This window comes from Leuciscus leuciscus (assembly GCF_965113295.1).
Source record: "Leuciscus leuciscus genome assembly, chromosome: 22".
NCBI lineage: Eukaryota > Metazoa > Chordata > Actinopteri > Cypriniformes > Leuciscidae > Leuciscus > Leuciscus leuciscus.
Window position 1 is genome coordinate 8,338,697 of NC_138746.1, and position 22,184 is coordinate 8,360,880.

The 22,184-nt window shown below is 37.1% G+C and overlaps 1 protein-coding gene across 1 annotated transcript in view; it reads left to right on the plus strand.

Annotated features, from left to right (window-relative positions):
- Nucleotides 1–1,263: 1,263 nt before the first annotated feature.
- The window catches only part of LOC309487156 (transmembrane protein 150A), a 33,457-nt gene continuing 12,536 nt past the window's right edge, over nucleotides 1,264–22,184 (plus strand). Inside the window, exons 1-6 of the mRNA XM_082154698.1 lie at nucleotides 1,264–1,562; nucleotides 2,034–2,236; nucleotides 7,479–7,526; nucleotides 9,691–9,777; nucleotides 12,969–13,036; nucleotides 18,376–18,503. Coding sequence (XP_082010824.1) covers nucleotides 2,172–2,236; nucleotides 7,479–7,526; nucleotides 9,691–9,777; nucleotides 12,969–13,036; nucleotides 18,376–18,503 — 396 coding nt within the window. The 5' untranslated portion in view covers nucleotides 1,264–1,562; nucleotides 2,034–2,171. The remainder of the gene's footprint in view (nucleotides 1,563–2,033; nucleotides 2,237–7,478; nucleotides 7,527–9,690; nucleotides 9,778–12,968; nucleotides 13,037–18,375; nucleotides 18,504–22,184) is intronic.

Below are 22,184 nucleotides of genomic sequence, written 5' to 3' on the forward strand. Positions count from 1 at the left end.
GTGCTAAATAAGTTTGAAAGGAGAATAAGCAGAGATCCTGATGACAAGCAAATTATCATTAAAATAGTTGGTTTAAGCATCTTATTTAAGACACTGCTCAAAGTCTGTGACCACTAATGAAAAAAAAAAAAAAAAAAAATTATTTTGTATGTTTACTAATAATATTATCAGTGTAACAAGTTTAATTTTAGTTAACATTAACATGAATTTGGGTTAACATTTGAAGATGGCAGAAAGAGTCTGGGTTGTGTATTAGCCTATCACAGATGATAAGAACTGCAAAAACAATGATTCAGTAACTTAGATCATTTTCAGCAAGTACGTCGGGACATTACGTCAAATGATCACTTCAAGCTATCTCACATGATGTACAATGGCTTCTCCATCAAACAAATACAACACTTATAGGCCTACATATGAATCTGGCTACTTTAATGAATTACACTTACACTTATTAATGAATACACGTAGCCTACCTTAATATGTAACGACATAAACGACATGTTGATTTAAATGTTATTAAATTAGGCTTTTTATGAACCATGATTAAAATAATTAAGAATGTTTAAAAGTGTTAACACAAAAGACCATCTGGGTAACACACAAAATTTGACTAATTAAGTAAATATTACCTGAACAACATTTAACGTAAAATTCGCTGTACATAGAGATATGATACAAAAATATACAAAATAAAATTGTTATTTAGATCAAATATTCTGGTGACGTTTTCAAGCAAGTAGGCGAATAAAAAAAAAATGTTTTTAACTTAGGCCTACAAAAACATAATTGTAACAACACTTCACTGGACAAACACACGTTGAATGTACTACACTGTAAAAAAAATAAAAAAAAATAAAAAAAAATAAGTTGCTACCTTACATTTCTAAGTACAATAAACTGGATGTTTAAGTCATTTCAACTTAAATTACATCAAACTGAGTTTACATTTTTTTGGGAATATTGTATAACTTATAAAAAAGTTGAAAATTGCTTAACTTATTTTGATGAGTTAAAGCAATGTAAAAACATATGTTGTCATTACTGATTGATCTAAAAAAAAAATTCACAGTGTAGGCCTATTATATGATTTTTACTAATTACATTTTTGTTTCAATGTAAGGTACAGTAAACCAATTCAACTCTTAGTTTGTTTGTTTTTTCTGTAGAGCTTGTTGTATGTTGTTTTTACATCAAAATTACAAACATTTTGTTCAGTGCATCAGGATGCATCAGTGCGTGTGTTGTGGGAGGCGGAGCTCCGGGAACAGCTGGACGTTAGCGTTCAGTGAGTCCACACGGCGGGACACGAGAGAGAGACAGCGCTTATATTCCGAAAGGAGTGAGGCACTAGAATTCTGCTGGAAGAGCTCAGAGAAACACAGAGAGCAAAGGAAGATTACACAGCCGTGGTCATTTGGACGCTTGAGGAGTAACGTTAATGAGAAACCTGTAGCTGTTACTGGTGATTGATGTTACCGTTTCTGAACAGTCTGCGCTCTGTCTGAGGGTTTAACAAAAGGTGGGAGACACGTCTGCTGTCCCCTATCACAGGGGGGAAGGTGAGATACAGTGTCCACTCTCTACACTACACACACGGCTATTACACTTACGTTAAACTGCAACTTCAATCGGCCATTTTGCCTGGTAACCTAAAGGATATTCTTCCACATGCTTTTAAAGCGGCTTTTACAGTGTTCAATATAGTCTAATACAAACACCAGTTAGTCATGGAGCAGAATTTGCAGGCATGAATGTTCTGTTGTTTCTACAGGTCCAGAAAAAAGCATAGACAGAATCACAGATATACACTGAGAGTTAAAAATGCTTAAACAAATAGAAAAATACAATATATGTAGAGTATAAAAGTGAAAAAACAAAAACAGTGTGCTTATAATAATGCAAAATAATGCTTTGCAAACAGGAATGCATTGTGCAATACAAAATCATGTAAAAATGACAGGTAACAGTTTAATCTGTTTATCAGAGTTGTTGTCATTGTAAAGATTTTTATTTATTCATTTTTGTCACAGATATGATATTTGAGATAAGCCGGTTTGGGGTCATGCAACAAGTATAAATGCACATTGATGAGCCGAGGGAGACAGGCTGGCGAAGGCGAAAGAAGTGGATGATTTTGAGGGGAGCAGTAGAGGATCGTGTTGCTGGAGATGTCTCTGTGGATGATCTTACCTGTCAGCCTCCCAGCTCTGACCATCACTGGAATATGGGTCGTGTAAGTCCATTTTATTTCATATCAAATGAAACAATCCTGCTTTGAATAGGTATGGATAAAACCTGTGCAGATGTCATGTATGCTCTGATTTAAGATAACATCACTTTCAGACTTGTTTGATTTTTAACTCGATGCACACCAATTCAACAGTTCTAGGAGGGATATAGACACAATATGTCTGTTTGGTAAATTCCAACTTTATGGTCTATAAGAAGAATAATTGATGTAGTTGTAATTGTATATGTCACAGATTGTTTTAATAGTGTGATGTAGCCAGTACATGTAGAATATGTTGAAGCCAGTGCACTTTATGCAAGTAAATCACAGTTTTAGGTTTGGCCTGCATTGAAATGGTTGCCTTCTCTCCCTACCAAGACCCAGCTAACGTTCTTAAAACTTTGGCTAACATTCTGGCAAGGTTCTCTTAAAGTTATGAACAAACTTTCTTCCAGTAACATTAATAGATCATGCGTTCGATCTGGTCTTTAATTATGTTCTCAAAACGTTAGCACAAAAACATTATTTCATCGTTCATATAACGTTTTTTCCTAAATGTTTTAGTTGGACATTTGTCAAATTTTTTTTGGTTTATACTTGTTTCTAAAGGTACAGAGAACATTAAAAAGTAACACTCCCATAATTTTTTCAAAATGATAAAATGGAATGTTCCCTTAACGTTCGCTTAAACAAGAAAAAACAGTTTTTTAAAGCATTCAAAAAGCTGAACTTTCAGAGAACCTTGAGAACATTAGCTATTAGCATTAGAATGTTAGCAAAAAAATGTTTAGAACATATTTTTGTTAGCTGTGGAGAAAAGTCTGTTATGTCTCAAGGTTTAATTTTTTGGGGCACCTCAAAGCTGCTTCTGAAACATGCATTTTCAGTGTGACGACATTCATTATGGAAAGGTTTATTATTTGTGCAAAGATAAAATTACGAGCTAAAACATCTGAAACGCAGTCATTCTCAGTATTCCTGAACCTGCTCTTTGGGGAGTGGGCTATACATCAAACTACAAGCGTGCCCATATAACTGACTCGTCTGAACTTGCCTGAAAAATGTTGAAGACTTTGAGGTCATTATTAGTAACTTTGTGATGGTACAGAAATGGATCTTCAGGAAGAGAGCTTTGCATGAACCGGCATGCGGTTGATAAGACTTGTAGTTCAAGGTAATATTTAAGAAAAAAGGTTTTTGCCTTCATGTGTGATTGAAGTTGTTGGAAAACTCGAGGGGCTGTGGAATACCTTTTATGCAGTTTTATTTGCTTGAAGGTGCTGGCGTCTCATTGCTTGTTGTCCTTACTTCCTTCCTGTGGAGAGCTTGCAGGCGCCCTGTTTCTACAGGGAGTTCAAGATCCCCTTCCTCTCCTGTAGAGCCTTGAGTTTGAAGCGACAGGGGTGGTTACATAAGCCTCTGTGAGGAGAGGAGCGAGTAAAACAGAGGAGAGCAGCAGAACTTAGAGCAGCATCAGTGACTTCTCATCTATTATGCCAGAGAGAGAATGTTTGGTTTATTCTTTCCATGACTCCTGTAGTGAAGGTCTGGGAGAAGTTCCCAATACAACATGGACTAAACGTGCCCTGTATCTATGCAAGAAATGGCATGTTTTCATAGCTGAATATGGAACCTCTAATTATGACCTGTATAAGAACTGTTACCGTTACTAAAAACAACAACATCAACAGTTCAAAGCACGACTGAAACTGACTGGCATGTTCTTCTCTCATCGAATTGATTCATAATGCAAGTTTTTTGTTATGCAAGTCTTCATTGGAGTCAGTTTTTGATGAGTATGTAGCCCACAGTTACACCCCAGTGGAATGGTTGTTTAAATTATTCAGGCTGCATTGTAAAAAAAAAAAGTTTCCATTTAGGCAAGAGCAAGTTTCCAAGCCAGTGTTTCCATTTGAACGTTATTTCTATACTTTGAGGCTGTTGTTTATGGTAACGTCGCACATGCTTGCATAGTCCCGCAGTGATGTGCTGTTCCCTGCAACGTTGAACGTACTGTTTATGCAAACAACACTGAGCATATTTATTCATAACAAAGGCTTTATATTTTACAGCTTGTTGCCTTTAGCAGCTGAAACTGTCAGTGCTACATCTGTGTCCTCGGTGGTACAATACAAGCATTGTGCCTCTCTGGTTGGAGATGTAACCTAATTATCCATTCAGATCAGGTCTGGTCTCTGGTTTGAGTGGACATAAAGCTCCACACTTTGATTTCTCACACTTGCTGTGGTTGCACAGCAAAAGGTGTCTTTGTGAATGACTGGAGTACATGATGTGGAATGGAGGGGATATGGACACTGGTGGAGTCTGCCAACTGTTAAGGAGGTTGTTTGTAAAAATGTAAGCAATTCAAGAAGGTTAATTAAAACAAGATTATGAAGCATTCATCCTCGACTCTTCCTTAAACAGCCTTTATTCGGAGTGCTGTATCTTAAGACAATTAAAATTGAATTATTATGTACAATACCGTTCAAAAGTTTAGGGTCTGTACGATTTTTTTCTCTCTGTCTCTGTTGACCAAGGCTGCATTTATTTGATTGAATGTACAGTGAAAGCACTAACAAGATTGTGAAATATTATTACAATTTATAATAACTCTTTCTGTTTTAATATATTTTAAAATGTAATTTTGATGGCAAATATTCATGAGCTAAGCCAAGTTTTTATTTAAAGGGATATTCCGTCATCATTTAATTCAATTTAAATGAAAATTCTGTCATCATTTACTCCAAACAAAGACGTACTTTCTGTCTTTTTAGCCCATACAATGGAAGTCAATGGTCACCAAAACTGTTTAGTTACAAACATTCTTCAGAATATCTTCTTTTATGTTCCACAGAAGAAAGAAAGTCATACGGGTTTGGAACCACATGAGGATGAGTAAATGATGACAGAATGTTCTTTTTTGGTTGAACTATCCCTTTAAATGCTTTGAAGTTTGTGGTGCCCTGCTCAAAATAAAAAATGAAGAATTACAAATGTTCAGCCAAAAAATTCACGATGGACTCCTGTCACGAGTTACTTCAGAGAGCGAATCCAAATCTTATGGTGAACAGATGGTCTCCAGTATCTCCAGTTGTGCTGTGTTACTCTGTAGCCAGACTGTGTGCATGTCTTGTGCGCCTCTCTGGGATGTTGAAAGTGACCTGGTAACAGTCTGCGTGATTATTCACAACACCAGCCAGGGCAGATGGCAGAATGTTTGTTTACCAAATGTAATTTCTCTCAGCGTTGTGCTAAGTGTAGTGCAAGGCTCAGGTGATCTGTCTGTGGACACACACACACACACACACACACACACACACACTATTTACTAGAGATGAAAACAAACCTAATTGCTGCTTAGCCCACATCTGACCCTGCGTGCTGTCAAATGCAGTTACGTTGGACAAATGCAAATGTGTTTGTGTGTATGTCAACAGTGAGATCTGCATGGGAGAAATACGTATCCATCGGCAGGTGCCGAGTGTGTTTACCTTCCACAGAGTGCTTAATAGTCTTTTCTTGTCTCATTGTCCATTTGTAATTATGGAAGCTTGTTTCCGCCATGGAATAAATCTCAAAATGTAATCTTGGAATAAATCTCTTTTTATCTTCAGAATTGCAAGTATATATCTTGCTATTTGAACTTTTAAACTTCCCTTTAACTGCTTTATATCTTTATATCAAGTTTATACCTCACAATTGTGAAAAATGAAGTCAGAATTGCAAGTTTGACTTTTTATCTCAAAATTCAAACTTTAGAACTTGCAGTTACAAGTTTATATCTCACAATTGCGAGAAATAAAGTCAGAATTGCGAGTTTATATCAAAATTGCGAGAAATATAGTCAAAATTGCGAGAAATATAGTCAAAATTGCTCGTTATAAAAGTCAGAATAACTCACAATTATTTATTTTTTTGCAGAATGTGAGATATAAACTTGCAATTTGCAAGATATAAACTTATGAGAAAAACGGTCCAAATTGTGAAAAAAAGAAAAAAAAGTGGTGGAAATAAGTTTCCATAGTAAGCAAATTTTGCTTGCTTGGAAATTCTCTTTCATCAGATTCTGTAAAAGTCAGTAGGCAAACGTTTGCTTTAACCGTTATCTGATGGTCCTGTGTTCATTGACATCTTATGAGGGTCAGTGTGACGGGACCACGAGTGTGCTGACCTTGTTGCATAAGTGTGAGCAAAGAATGACACATAACGCCAGGGTAAGCTGAAGATGCACAGGTTGAGTTGACTAAGTTTCCAGAGCTCTCCGGTTTTTGGTTCTATGCTAACAGAAAGTCACGTCAAAAGGACATGCACTTCTGATTTTATCTATGAATACAGGCTGTTGCGGTAGTGAAGGAGAAGCATATTTTTGATAATCCTTTCTTTATGTCCATATGAGGAACCTAATGATAAAGTAACTTATATGTTTCAGCACTTAAAGCTCTGGGCTCATGAGTCATACTGCATCTCTTTGCTTAATTTCAGACACCAGTTTACATTGCTCTTGTGGTCCGCTTTGAAACAGTTTTTATTTTGACATGATCATTGGTGCATTCAAGGACAGATTCTTTTAGAAAACAGTTTTTATTATGAATTGTTTGTGTCCATTTTGTTTAGGTGGTGTTTTCATGAGCTACACCAGTTACACTTTTCAAAATGTTTTATTTGTTAACATTAGTTAGAAAATTCTGTAAAAATATATTGATCATTGTTTAATTCATATTAGCTAATGCATTAAAGGGATAGTTCACCAAAAAATTCTAATTCTGTCATCATTTACTCACCCTCAAGATGTTCCAAACCTGTATGAATTTCTTTCTTCTGCTGAATACAAAAGAAGATATTTTGAAGAATGTCAGTAACCAAACAGTTGAGGTGCCCCATTGACTTCCATATAATGTTTTACATACTATGGAAGGCAATGAAACCCTGAGCCTGTTTGGTTCCTGACATTTTTCAATGTATCTTCTTCAAAATAAATTCATTCAGGTTTGGAACAACTTGAGGGTGAGTAAATGGGTGAACCCCCAACTTTTTTGGGTGAACTATCCCTTTAACTAAGGTTAACAAATAAGACCTTATTAGTGTTACTGGTGTACAGAATCAAAAATTCACTTTTCACAATCTATTTTAAACAAGTCGAGGCAAGTAAAAATTAAATGCAAGTTTAAATCCTCCTTTTAATTTTTTATTATGTTGCTGATTACATTATGTTGCTAATGTACCATCATTTCTATTTCTCCAGGTATGCCATGGCCTTGTATAATCAACATGTCTGTCCTGTGGACAACTGGTAAGAAGTCTTCTTTTTAAACTAAATATCATTGTGTCCACTTTTCAGAAGTTATTTATTTGATTTTTAATTGTAAGATTTAATTAAATATATGTAATTTAATGATTAAATATATTCAATATTTTAAACTGTACAATAACACTTTAATGCACATAAAATATAAAAATGAAAAAGATTTAAAAATAAATGTATTAAGCATTCACACAAGTATTTTTATTTGTATATGTTTATTAATATATTGGTAACTGAAATATGCATATTTTCATCTTTTGAAAGAAGAGAGCTCATTTGAGCTCTAAGGATATTAACCATTTACCGATACTGAACTAACACCTTTTTAAAATGCACACATCAGACAAAGACCTCCTGGCATTGTGTCTAATACACTTCTGCGTCATCTGCACTAATGAGTAATGTATTTGATATGAGATGTTGAGCGAGTGTCCAAATCCTTTCTTATTAACTTGTATGGCTCAAGGACGTGTCAGCCAATGAAAAATTGCAGGTTAACTTGTGCTTTTAGTCAAACATTAGCATACTGAGCATAGCAGTGTCTAGGTAACTTGAATGTTAGCGCTGTTGTTGGGCTTACTCTGTACCTTAATTATTTAAAATGGTAAAAATGGCGTCTGGGTCCATGAGCAGAAGCAGTCGGGGAGGATTACTCATTAATATGGCTTGTGAATAAAAGGAATTAATGAATAAAACCCACTGTCTCAGAATATCAGTGAAAAATGTGTACTTTATGTTTAGGTGTCATGTGCAGATCAAATAAAACATTTATTTTGTTAATATTGGATATTGGATAGTGGAGCTAAAGCTGAGCTAACAAGATCAAATTCGGTCTGTTTAATGAAATTCAGCCCAAAGGCTGCTTTTACCTTTTCAGGTGCTTTGCATTCCTGGGTAATTTTTACACTCTGGAAACAACAGTGGTCTTTCAGTTTTTTCCTCCTGGTGGGAGGAGCATTAGTCCTGTAGCGAAGGATGTGTTTGCTTTAGTAATGAAGTGTAGCCACATTATGTTTGCCTTGAGTTCTGCACGGTGTAGAATGAATCGAAGTTATGGCGGATGTCAAAACACGATTATATTAATGGAAGTGAGTTGTAACTCTGATCATATCATCCAGTGTACAGTAGGAATGCAGCCCTGTGTAACATGTCCAAATTCACAGACAGATGCAGCTAATACTCAGGTCTGTCTGGTATGATTGACTATTACAGTGCTATGCATAAGTTTAGACACCCATGCTAAAGTCCACTAAAAAGAGGAATAAAAAATCCTTTTTTGGAAATTGAACTTAATGTCTTAATTAAAAAAATTATGAAAAATCCAACCTTTAAGGACACCAATTTTCTTTGTGAATGAATAATGTATCGTAAATAAATAAATGTTCTTCCTTAAAATACAGGGTGCATAAGTCTGGACACCCCTATGTTAAATTCCCATAGAGGCAGGCAGATTTTTATTTTTAAAGGCCAGTTACTTCATGGATCCAGGATACTATGCATCCTGATAAAGTTCCCTTGGCCTTTGGAATTAAAATAGCCCCACATCATCACATAGCCTTCACCATACCTAGAGATTGGCATGGAGTACTTTCCATAAGATAATCTCTCAATGCAAATCAAACCAGCTATTAGGCTAACTGAAATAAAACCATGCCAGTCTCTAGGTATGGTGAAGGCTATGTGATGATGTGGGGCTATTTTAATTCCAAAGGCCAAGGGAACTTTATCAGGATGCATAGTATCCTGGATCCATGAAGTAACTGGCCTTTAAAAATAAAAATCTGCCTGCCTCTATGGGAATTTAACATAGGGGTGTCCAGACTTATGCACCCTGTATTTTAAGGAAGAACATTTATTTATTTACGATACATGATTCATTCACAAAGAAAATTGGTGTCCTTAAAGGTTGGATTTTTCATAATTTTTTTAATTAAGGCATTAAGTTCAATTTCCAAAAGATGATTTTTTATTCCTCTTTTTAGTCCACTTTAGCATGGGTGTCTAAACTTATGCATAGCACTGTATCTATAGCAAGTGAGCAAGATCTTAAAGTAGACTCCCACAAACCTGAGGGACTTAGTTATACTGTAACTCCATAATGTATATGTTTTTGTATTTATATGTGGGGGTCTGTGTATTTGTTTTCTTGCAGGATGTATAACCAGTCATGTGAGGTGGATCTGCCAATGCAGAGGGGACAAACCCTATGCTGTACTCTGGACAACGTTCCTCTCATAAGGTCTGTATGAAGTAACTGTAAGAAAAACACTGACAATGGTTAACAGGGATGTAGATTTAGCTTTAATTAAAATTTAGTGACATCATATCTTTTGTAGTTGTATTGTATTTTTTACGTTTAATATTTTTTCATGCAATAACAGAATTGCTTGAGCTTTACAAATGGAGGAAACACTACAGTTTGTGGAGCATTGAGAAAATGGTTATTATGGAGATTATTTACATGCCATGCTGAATGACTCCTTGTCATGCTGTAGAAAGCACTTCCTCAGCACTTGTATACACAGTGATGTGAACTGTAATTGTGGCATCAGTTTTACCGTACCAATTCGAGCCTGAGTCCTCAACCTTTGGAAGTGCATGCAAAGTGGTTTCAGAAAACAGCATCTTCTCGACATGTTGACAACATGAACCAAACTCTTCCAGGTCTCAGCTACAACTACAGTGTTTAAGGGTGGGGCAAAGTAGATGTTGTTCACATGCAGCCAATGAAATCATCTCCTGCGTCGTTGTTACTAAGCAACAGGGGTAAACAGCTGCTGCTTTGATGATGCAAACGCATTGCTGCTCGGACCCAAATAATACAGCGGTAACCCAATCCAGTGGGGGCAGGGGGAGCAGTCAAACTCAGGTTCGGACCAGACAATTGATCCAAGTGTGAAAGCACCCTTATAATTCCCACTACCAAAAATATGAAATCTGTGTTTCATTTAAAAAATCTCCAAAGTGCACCTTATTCCTGGAAAGTGCCCCTTCTCAGCCAGCCTCCCTCCCTACCTGACGCAGTGGTCTGTGACTGTCAGCACATTCTTCATTCAACAACCCCTTCCTTTCTCTGGTGTGTAATTCCTCTTTTCCTCCATCTAAAGACTGAGGGGTCAGGGAGAAACAGGAATCTTGAAACATTGTTATGTGTGACCTACTCTGTACCTTTAACAAGCAGTTTCAGTATAAGGGAAATTTCACCCCAAAATGAAAATTCTGTCATTATTTACTCACCCTCAAATTGTTCCAAACCTGTATAAGGCTTACTTCTGCTGAACACAAAGGAAGATATTTTGAAGAATGTTTGTAACCAAACATTTGTGGGGCACCATTGACTTCCATAGTATTTTTTTTCCCCATACTATGGAAGGAAATGGTGCCCCACAACTGTTTGGTTCCTGACATTCTTCAACATATCTTCTTCAGCTTTCAAAATTCACACAGGTTTGGAACAACTTGAGGGTGAGTAAATGGTGACAGAATAAATTCTATCCCTTTAAGATATTTTTCTTGCTGAGAGAAAAACTCTTCAGGAACTACCACTTGTCCACCACACAAAGGAATTTCCCAAATTACTGAGGAAAAAACAAAACCATACTGACAGAAATGTCAAGAACATTGAGATTGTTTAGATATATTTGACTTTTCTAGGCATTTTCTCATCAAAGGAAATCTGACAATGCATATATTGTGGATTCTGGAATAACTTGTGGGATCTTTGACCCGAGCTGTTCAATAGACCGTCTGTCTCCGTTGCCTTCAGAGCTGTGTGGTTTATGGAGTATGAGAACTTGAGTTATATGCGAAATGTCTTTGGGTGTGTCCATGATCTGCATTTCCACTACCAGCAGCGTGAGTGTTTTTGTGTGTGTTTGTGTGTGGGTTTATTTTGACTGCTACCCAGCATAGTCTGCGGTTCTTAGCCTTAAGGTATCTGAAGTGGGTGAAAGGTCAAATCCACACACACACTCACAAAACTTTGGAACAGCATACTCGTTTTTTAGCTTATCATTATAGAGCTTAACACCTCAGTGATGTATTTATAGAAAGCACTGCTATATGTTATCCAGTCGAGGCTCATTTGGCAGAAAATTGGTTAAGGGTAGCTGAGTTTGCTTCAGAGAATTTGTAGAAATTAAGGGCCATATTTACTAAACAGGGAAAATTAGCATGAGCGCGCAATCCCATAAAAGTGCCGATGGGAGTGGAAAGTTCTGAAATGAAAGATCACAGACGCAGCCGGATCATTTCCATAATGACCAACGCAATCTACCAAGAGCAGTGCAAATTTGTGTCTGGTATGCTTTTTGGGACGTTAAATAATGGTGCAAATACCAGTAAATTGACTAGTGCAAACCGATTACCATGATTTTGTCAAGCGAGACATGTTCCTGGACCAACATATTTTGTTGATCCTGGAACAACATTTCTATAAGAAAATTTAGTCTTAACCCTATTCCTACACCTAAACCTAACTCTACCAATAAGTTATCCCTAAAATAAGAGGGAAATGATAGGTGCATAACACTGATGTAGAAGCACTTAACCCTGGTTTTAAGCCTAAACTTGACATAAACTGTAAACTTGTCCCTCAAATCTGATTGGTTGATTTGAATGTTGTTTGGTATGTTCTCAGTCTTCACACTGAGCTATTGTATGGTTTCAAAAGACTTGAAATAAAGTGCACATGTCATATGTATCACTTTTATGAGACTATTATAATGCTTTTTTGGGGGTAATTTTTTACGATTTTGTCACCATGAATTGTTTGTTTGGAAAAGACCTGTGTGAAGATTCTTCAATCTGCCTACAGAAGAAAGAAAGTCATACAGGTTTAGAAAGACATACGGGTGATTACATAATGACAGAATTTACACTTGAAGTATCCCTTTAAGACAGTGAATTCAATGAGATGTTGGAAAGTTGGAAGCCAGCCATTCTCAGAACTTTTTGCTTGACTTTAGTTTAAATTAAAGTTTGTTTACTCCATACTGTATATTTACAGCTGCATCTTCTTTTGAAAGCTTCATACCATGGTGACATGTTATATAAAGCTGAACTGGTCTTCAGTAAATCTATGCATTAAGGAGGAAGATTTCCTTTCATGGTGAGGCGCTTGCACAGTCTTTCATCAGTGGAGGCCCTATCTCTGCTTATCTTTTGTCATTTCCCATACAGTGTGACAGCTGTGGGAGAATAGCCAAGGGTCCTCAAGCCCTTTTCTAGCTCCATCCGTCTTTTTCCCAATAATCCACAGCTGCCAGTGTGCTCCCAAGAGCCAGAGTGTCCTATTTTAGTCAACTGCCAATGGGAGTTCATCCCTCAGGACCCTTTGCTTTGGAATGAGCATGTATGTATGTATGTGTGTTTATTCATGTGGTGAGAACCCTGGGCATCTAACCTCTGTTCTGATGTTCTGATCTGCAGTAAATGCGGCACACTTCCTCCAGAGAGCTGCTTCTTCAGTCTCATCTGCAGCACCGGATCCTTTATGGGTGAGTTTACAATGTGCATCTGCCACTTACACTACTGTTCAAAAGTTTAATGTGAAATATATTTTAAATAAAAATGTTTTAAAAAAACGTTAAAACAGCTGAAACAGTTGTGCCGCTTAATATTTTTGTGGAAACCGTTGTGCATTTTAACAGGAATCTTTGATCAATAGAAAGTTAAAGAACAGCATTTGTTTGAAATAGAAATCTTTTGTAACATTGCAAATGTCTTTACTGTCAATCTGAGCATTCTTGCTGAATAAAGTATTAATTTATTTTAAAAAAACTTACTGACCCCAAACTTTTAATTTCAAATAATGGCTGTGAAAAATCCTTGGTGTCAAAAAATGTAAACAAGTTTTAAACACTCTCACAATCTGCAAACAGAAAGTGCCACCCTAAAACTGGCTGTGTCGGGCTGGTTGGGATGCTCAAACATAGAGAGCAGGAAAATCAACCTGCAGATAGGTTACTTACTGTATAGTTTTCTCTGCATTTTAAGCTAGGATAGGAGAAAGTTGACATTTGCAAATTGCTCACTGCATCAACTTCATTTTTCCCTCTCATTTATTACAACATTCCTGAACATTTTGATTTTGGAATTTCAAATCAATCTATAATTCACTCCCCAGTAAATGATTCCCATCTGTGGCACAATGATTCACTGTCTGGGCTGCAATCAGCTCAGGAAACCACAGGCTTAGCGTTTGTGTATGTGGAATATCACTGCCACTGGTTGACGAACTATACAAGGCCAACTATCTTTAACAATACGGATGTGTTTATGTTCACTGATGTCAGATTTTTAGAGGAAGACATTATCGTCTAAAAGCTGACGATGTACACTGCTCATTCTCTAAACTTGCCCGGAAAAGCTTTGAGTGTCATTTTGATATTTCACAACTCAAAAAAGCTGGGTGGGTGGATATGCGTGTTCAAGCATTTATAAAACTGAACGGTCAATGCGGTCACTGCACATTACCAAACATTGTCATCAGACACCAAGTGAGTTGCTAAGGATGAATCATCTTCAGAAATTATCTGAATTAGGATGAATCATCTTCAGAAATTATCTGAATTGAATTTGAATTACATCACAGCAAAAACAATGACCAGAGGGCTATTTCAAAACAGATAAACAAGAACAGAAATCCCCCTAAAATACAAATGTTAATAGCTAACATTTTGATATTTGAGCTGTATCGAATTACAAAACATCTTGTCTTTTAAAAGAACTGCTGAGTCATATCCATAAGTCTTGCTCGTGGTGCTCCCCGAACATAAATTCAGCTGTATTGTGAACAGTGCTGTACTCCTTGCAGATACTGTCGGTTACAGCCGAGTGCAAACTATACAGCAGGTCTGTGAAAAGAGAGAATCATTGGTTGAGCGTGACCTCTGACCTGAGCGTCTGGGGCTGGTGACGGTGTCCATGCTGAGAGCTGAAGGGCTGTATTGTTGTGTCCAATCCTCCACCCTGTGTAACTATAAGTGAGAGTGTTCTCCTGCTGGGAGACTCTGTCTCTGCCTGTTTGCTCAAGGACATTTTCGTTGTTCGTCCAACAATACAAGAAAGTTCTTTTTTGAAAGTGCGTCTTACATAACACGACTATCAAACGAAACGTCCTGGTATGCTACGTGATTTATTGCATCACTGTTCCCAGGACAATAGGATCTTAATGCACTTGTTTACTCTTAAAACGTTTATAAAACGAAATGCACACCTGCCAAAAAATTGCATGCCGACTGTTCGATCAAGGGTGACCATCAGTTCCCCAGGGCTGCATTGTTTTCTCGTGGCTTATATAATACTCAGTGTTCCCAAATCTGAGCTCTTTTTGAAGTCAGCATGGCACTAGAGGAAACATCTTTCAGCGGTGTTGCGCTCTAACAGAAGGGAAACAGGGTGGAGAGAGTTCACAGCAGGAACTGACCGAAGCTAGTTTAGGCTCCCGAGGACCTTGTGACAGGGCAGTTGTTTACTTTTATCTCCTGTTTTTTGTTCTCTTGAGGGAATGCTACACCAAAGTGAAAACCTGTGATCCATAAATACACAGGTGTTGTCTCGCTAATGTGTTTGGACTGCAGTATTTCCGCCACATTTCACCCCTTACAAACTGGAACCTTCTCTGTGAATACACAGAAATTAGGGGAGATTGCGTGACTGAGATACTGTATGAGCGCTGATTTAGAGTCCTCATACAATATTCCTCTCAAGCTACAGTACTTTTCACATCTCACTGCACATCAAGGGGTTTTCCACGGACTCTTGGCGAACGAGTCTCTTTTAAATCAACATTGGTATTGTAAACTAAAACTATTAACAATCGTTGTTGTTAACTGAAAAAAACACAAAAAAAATTGTTGTAAAGCTTATGAAAATGAAAACGAAATACTAATGTAAAGGGCTAATAGGCTAAACATTGCCATTTAATGTGGAGTGAGTTTGATTGGGGTTGAACATAGCTTTGTTTGTCTGTTAAGTGTGGTGGTAGTTACACAGCAGAAATAATAATTGCACATGTCTGATGGACACCATGTGTTTCTGAGTCCCCAGTCTTGTTTTCTGCATTCTGAGGCCAAGAGCCAGGAAACTGTGCTTACAAACACACCTACACACAAACATATACACAGATAGGCAGTTGGAAAGACCATTTGTGGGCTTTCGTTACGCCCTGCGTTTAGGGAATCTGGGTTTGTCCTGAGCACAAGAAGTTAAAGTCAGCAGTAAGCAGGTATTTTTAGCTATTTGCGGATTGCTGCATACGCTGAAGTCCCATTGTTTCCTGTGCCCGTATCAACTGAGGGCCTATTCATGAGCGAAACGGCAACAGTAGATGCTTGGGAAGGAAGACTGCAGCTAACAGTGTAGTCTAATGCAGTTAACAACTATTATGGTCCACGTTTGCTGTCGCTGTTGTGCCGTTTCAGCTGGATTTTATTAAACCGAGTTAATTTACTTCATCTGCAGACATGTTGTTTGGTTTTCCATGCTCGTAACTTCTCCAACAACACGCTGTATCGAACATCTTAAATTATTTGCTATCTCAAAAGTTACATAAAGCCTCTTATATGTAAAATTTGTTTCTTGCTGAAAAGACCAGCATGGATGGTTACACAGCATGTTGTGTTTTGGATGCTGGTCCTTAGTGGGCTCTTGATCTAGCTTAACCAGCAAGACTTTCTTGATCAACCACCTCCACCATGCTGGTTGACCTGCATCATCAGCTACTGGTCAGCAACATGGCTACAGTGATCCGAAAGCAAGACCAGCACTTACCAGCTTGAAAATTCATGCTGGTCCTTTCTGCAGCGTTTCTTTTGGTAAATGTGTCACGATAGCTGTAATGTTGACTCAGAAGTACATCCAGGAACATTCTCGTTGGTGGATTGGGCTGAGAAAGGAGGGGTGGTTTATTGTCTGTCCTCTCTCCCCAACACTTTGCCACTCTAACAGGCCACATCTGCCACAGTCAGTTTTCATTAAGCATTAACCCAGCAGTAAAACAGTTGAACAGATTGCAGCAGCTTGATTTACGTTCAAGATCTCACCATGAAGCCCCTCTTTTATTCTCTCACTTCTCATCTTTCCACGTTGCCTGCCTCTTTAGACTTTCCAGAAAAACAATGGAAAGAACAAGAAGATTTTCTTGACCAAAAAACAATACTGAACTTGTTGTTTTGTCAAAGTGAGTCTGACTAGTTTGGAGATGAGTAAAGATACTATTCTGCTTCTGTCTCAGTAGTCACACTAACATAGTAAGGTAATCTACTGTATGCCATCAAGACCTATTTATACAAAGATCTGATAAAACAACATGAAAAGAGCAAATTAACTTGTTTCAGAACTTAAAATAATAGCTAATGCTGAATTTTGAATTCCTTTAAAATATGTAGGTATGGGCTACCCTTAAAAAGTTTGGGGGCAAGTACAAATTTTTGTTAAAAATGTTAATATTTTTATTGAGCAAGGACACATTCAATTGTTAATACAATAAGTAACAGTTTATAATGTTACAAAATATTGCGATGTAAAAATAAATGCTGTTCTTTTAAACTAACACTGTATCACAGTTTTGACAACAATATTAAGCAGCAGAACTGTTTTCACCATTGGAAAATAATGTTTTCAGAAATGTTTCTTGAGCACCAAATCAGCATATTAGAATGATTTCTGAAGGATCATGTGGAGAAATGGCTCCTCAAAATTCAGCTTTGCTTCACAGGAATAATTTCCATTTTAAAATATATATTTAAATATAAAACCATTATTTTAATTTATAATAATATTTCACAAGATTACTCACAATTATTTCACAATATTTTACTGCATTTATGATCAATTAAATGCAGCCTTTGTGAGCATAAGATACTTAATTCAAGAACAAATTTATATGAAAAGAAATAAGTTGTAATATATTCTAATATATTTTGGCTATGTAGGCTTCAGCATCACAGTGATCCTTTAAGAGGACAAGCGGTTTAAAGAATAGATTAATGGATTTTTTGTCATTATGATAACTTGACTACTTAGCTGTTTTTATGTGTCACTTGAAATGAGCCAGCTAGTCTCTCTGTGAAAGTGCATACTGTCATAAATATGAGAGGATGCATCATTATGTTGTTGTTTTAATTTTGGTGGCTTATGAAATTAATATTTGACATATGTGTCACTACTTAGAGTTCTGGAGAATTTTTTTTGATTTACTTCATAGATATCATATCTCAGTGGAAGATTTTCAGTGAATGAAAATTTGAAGATGAGGGCAAGTCACAACAGATGCTTTTTTTATTTTATTGTTTTACATTGCATACATCACTTATATCAGTGAGGGGCTGGCTATCTTTCTTACATTTACACTATATAAAATGCTGAAGTACTTGATAAAGTTACCTTTTACTCACCAAGGCCGTTTTTACTCTCTTTTGGCTCTTATTGAGTGTATAACATGCAGAACTTGAATGAACTTTGGTGTTTGCCAAATGTGAACATAAATATGAACTCACATACTTTTAGGAATCTTAACCATTAGAAAAACAACTGCTATATGTTGCTATAACATGCAACAGGGAACATCTTAGTGACTGTTGCAAGTTGTCCAGATGGTTTTTATTTTAAGACTACATTGTTAAAGCCTGCTAAGCTTTTGCCTTTAAGAAATAAAAACATTTGAGTTTATGTAATCTTTTTATAAAAAAAAATAATTAAAAAAATCATATTCAGTGTCTTTAAATAAATTGTTTAATTTCTGCATGTCAATTGTTTGCAATGCAATATTTTAATGGTGGTATTTCTTTATAAATGACAGATTGTTTCTCTCACTCTCTCTTCCAACTCTCAGTGATGGTGATTGTGTTCCTACGCTACGCCCATGTGATAGAGAAGCACCAGAACTGTGTGTTAAATACAGCAAGTCTCTCCACTGGATGGATCTGTGCTGCAGGACTCATCATGGTCGGCAACTTCCAGGTACAGATTACATAAACCGTACTATCTTACTCGTCTGTAACAAACTGCTCCACTACACAGCGGCCCAGTTTAAACATGTGCCAGCAGAAGAGGAAATATTTTAAGGTCATAAGAAACATAAATTCAGTCCGGTGTGTCCAAACCTTGGTGCTTGCTTATGTTTGTGTTTGCGAGTGTATCTTAGCTTGCAATTGAGTGTATGTGTATATATTAGACTGTTTGGATTAGTGTTTTTTTTTTGCGAATACCTGTTTCATCCATGCATGAGTGATACTTTACTCCCGTTCTACCTCGCATCCACCTCCACAGTGTTTAGATGAAAGGCAGACTCCATAAATCCTCTCATGTGGAGCCACAAGCCCTGTGAAACCAACATCCTTTACCTTTATTCATGAATCGGTGTGAGCCCTTGGCGACAGGGTCTTTGCAGGTTGATATGTTTGGACGTTTGGCTGAGTGCCCAGACTGCTAGCGATGTGGGGAGGTCGGCCAATGGGGGCATCACAGGTTTTTATGGGCTGGTTGCCATAGAGAAAGAGGGAGAGGCAAACCTTTCTCCGATAATGTAAGCACCCAAATTTTAACTATGTACTCCATAAGAAGGTGTGTGTGTGTGTGTGTGTGTGTGTGTGTGTGTGTGTGTGTGTGTGTGTGTGTGTGTGTGTGTGTGCAGGAGACAGCACAGGTTCAGACTTGTTTGTCCATCCCTCACTGAAGCAGTCTGTAGTAATGTCTTATAAACTTTCATAGGCAGCAGGTGTTATAAAAGAGGCATGAACCTTCGTCATTGCAGCATTATGAACTTAACTCATCTTATCAGCAATTTTGTTATTCACTTAGTTATTTTGGTTCTGCTCCCCTTGCATATTTGAAATGTTTTGAAAATCAAGCAAAGCTACTCCCTTGCATTTCTTTAAGCTTAGTCAGCTAGCTGGCCATGGACACATTTTTGTTTGTTACGTCCTGAGGACTGACTTAGGGTTAGTTTGATTACCCAAAAAGGATTGTGTCATAATTTACTCACCCTCATGTCGATCTTATCCCATAAGTCTTTTTTTTTCAGTGTAAGCTAATGACACCGGAAGCTTCGCACATTCATGTTACAAATGGCTGCACCCACTTGTACTTTAAAAATAAAGTGGATATGATTTAATTTGTACATTTATTTACATATAAACATTAATCAATGCACAAGTCAAGTCAAGTCACATTTATTTATATAGCGCAATTTACAATACAGATTGTTTCAAAGCAGCTTTACAGAGATAACAGGAAAGAATGCAAAAAAGTTAGTTTCCAGAAGAAAATGGCGTCGCAGTCCAGCTTAAGTAAGTTCAGTGATGTTTCATTTTTTGTTATTTTTTTTGTTATTAATGCTGCTCTGGAGTAAACCGTGATGTCATCGTCCAGCTCAGTTCAGTTTATGTATAATAGTGTCAATGCAGGCAGATCAATATTATTGTTGAATATTAAATTAAATGTCCATTTAATGTCCCCAACTAAGCAAGCCAAGCCAATGGCAACAAAGGTGGGAAAAGGCGACAGTGGCAAGGAACAAAAACTCCCATCAGGTGGCAGAATGGAGAAAAAAACCTTGGGAGAACCCAGGCTCAGTTGGGGGCCAGTTCCCTTGATTTGAATAATAGGAATGTATAATTTTCTGTGTATGCCAGGTTAAAGAGATGTGCTTTAGTCTAGATTTAAACTGACAGAGTGTGTCTGCTTCCCGGACAATGTTAGGAGGATTGTTCCAGAGATTAGGTGCTAAATAGCAACTGGCCAGAGTTTTGAGATCGCAATAGACATGAAGGACTATAATGCGTTAAGAGCTCGCTCAAGTACTGGGGAGCTAAACCATTTAGTTATTTGTAAGTAATCAGCAATATTTTAAAATGTGTACGATGTTAATAGGGAGCCAATGTAGTGTTGACAGAACCGGGCTAATATGGTCATACTTCCTGGTTCTAGTAAGAACTCTAGGTGCTGCATTTTGGACCAGCTGTAGTTTGTTTTATTATGCGTGCAGGGCAACCACCCATAAGAGCATTACAATAATCTAGCCTTGAGGTCATGAACGCATTCGCTAACTGTTATATATATTTTTAAGATGGAAGAATGCGGTTTTACAGATGCTAGAAACGTGGCTTTCAAATGAAAGATTGGTATCGAAGAGCACACCCAGTTTCCTAACCGACGACGAAGACTTGACAGAGAAGCCATCCATTGTTAGACAGTATTCTAGGTTAGTACGTGCGGAGGTTTTTGGTCCAATCATTAGAAACTCTTATCAGGATAATAGTGAAAACTAATCCCATGCTTCCTAATGATTTAATTTTTATTTTTGGGTCTATTAGAAAGATCATAATATCTGAGAAGCATCTCTAGCCTAAACCCGCCTTCATGGAAATTCATGCTAGTCCAACCTAGTCTTTTCAGCAGGGAAGATAGCTTTAATGCCTCGCTTTAAGCCATTATAATGATACGAGGACCACCCATGCTGTGTGGAGCTGCATTGTGTACTGAGCAGAGAGATCCATGTTTGGGGGATGAGAGATCCTGCACATGTGAGGTCTGCAGTCCATTAGGTCACGTTTGCCAGGCCCCTCCCACTCTACTCTGATGTTTTCCTCCATCTGTAGTCTGGAGTTGGTAAAACATTTTTTTTTATAATAATAATAATAAAACAACAGCAGTCTGCTCCTGAAGTCCCTCCCTTCTCCTATGTTTTTGTAAGGAACATGTGTGTGGAATGTTCCTGCCCACCACCTACCACATTGTGCTCCAGTCGGGCCTTCATTAAGATGAGCTAAAACGTTACAGTGATGCTGTTTGCCAAATAAAACTCCCTTGACTTGAGAGGAATAAAAGCTGTTGCAGTAGTGACTTGTTTTTAACTGGATTGTAGAGAAAATGTTAAAGACCAATGAAATCAAAATGAGAGTTTTGTGGCTTTTAGTCTTTAATGCCATCTGTATGCTAGTGTGCTCCTTAAAGTTGACTAAATTAAGCAGATAAAAAAGCTGCATTTTCAGCATCATCACTCCAAGGTCAGCGTCACATGACCTTAAAAAAATCATTCTGATATGCTGATTTGGTGCTTATGAAACATTTCTTATTATTATCAATGTTGAAAACTAACGTGCTGCTTAATATTTTTATGGGAACCCTGATAAATATTTCCATAATTCTTTGATAAACTTCAAAAGAACAGCATTTATATGGAATAGAAATCTTTTCTAACATTATAAATGTGTTTACTGTCACTTTTGATCAATTTAAAGCATCCTTGTTTAAAAAAAAGTATACTTTTTCTTTTTTTTAAAGGACTGTAGTGTACATTTTAATTAAATGTATAGACTTTCTCTTTCAGGAAAAACAGACCAAAAATATTGATATACTCCTGCACTACACTAGCATCTTGCAAATTATGGCTCATGGCTGTGATGTTACTAAAGTCTTTTAGTTTTTTAAGTGACAAACCCTGCTTCTAGTTTCAGTAGGAAATATGTCAACACAGGAAATAACACTGCACTCGTAACGTGACTTCATGGGGTCCTAAAAGTCGTGAAGTGGTAATTGCTAATTATTTTACTTCCTAAATGTGAAATATTTTCAAGTGAATGTAATATTTAACAAGAAAAATTTGTAGTATGGGACTTTGGGGATTTTATCCATCGGAAA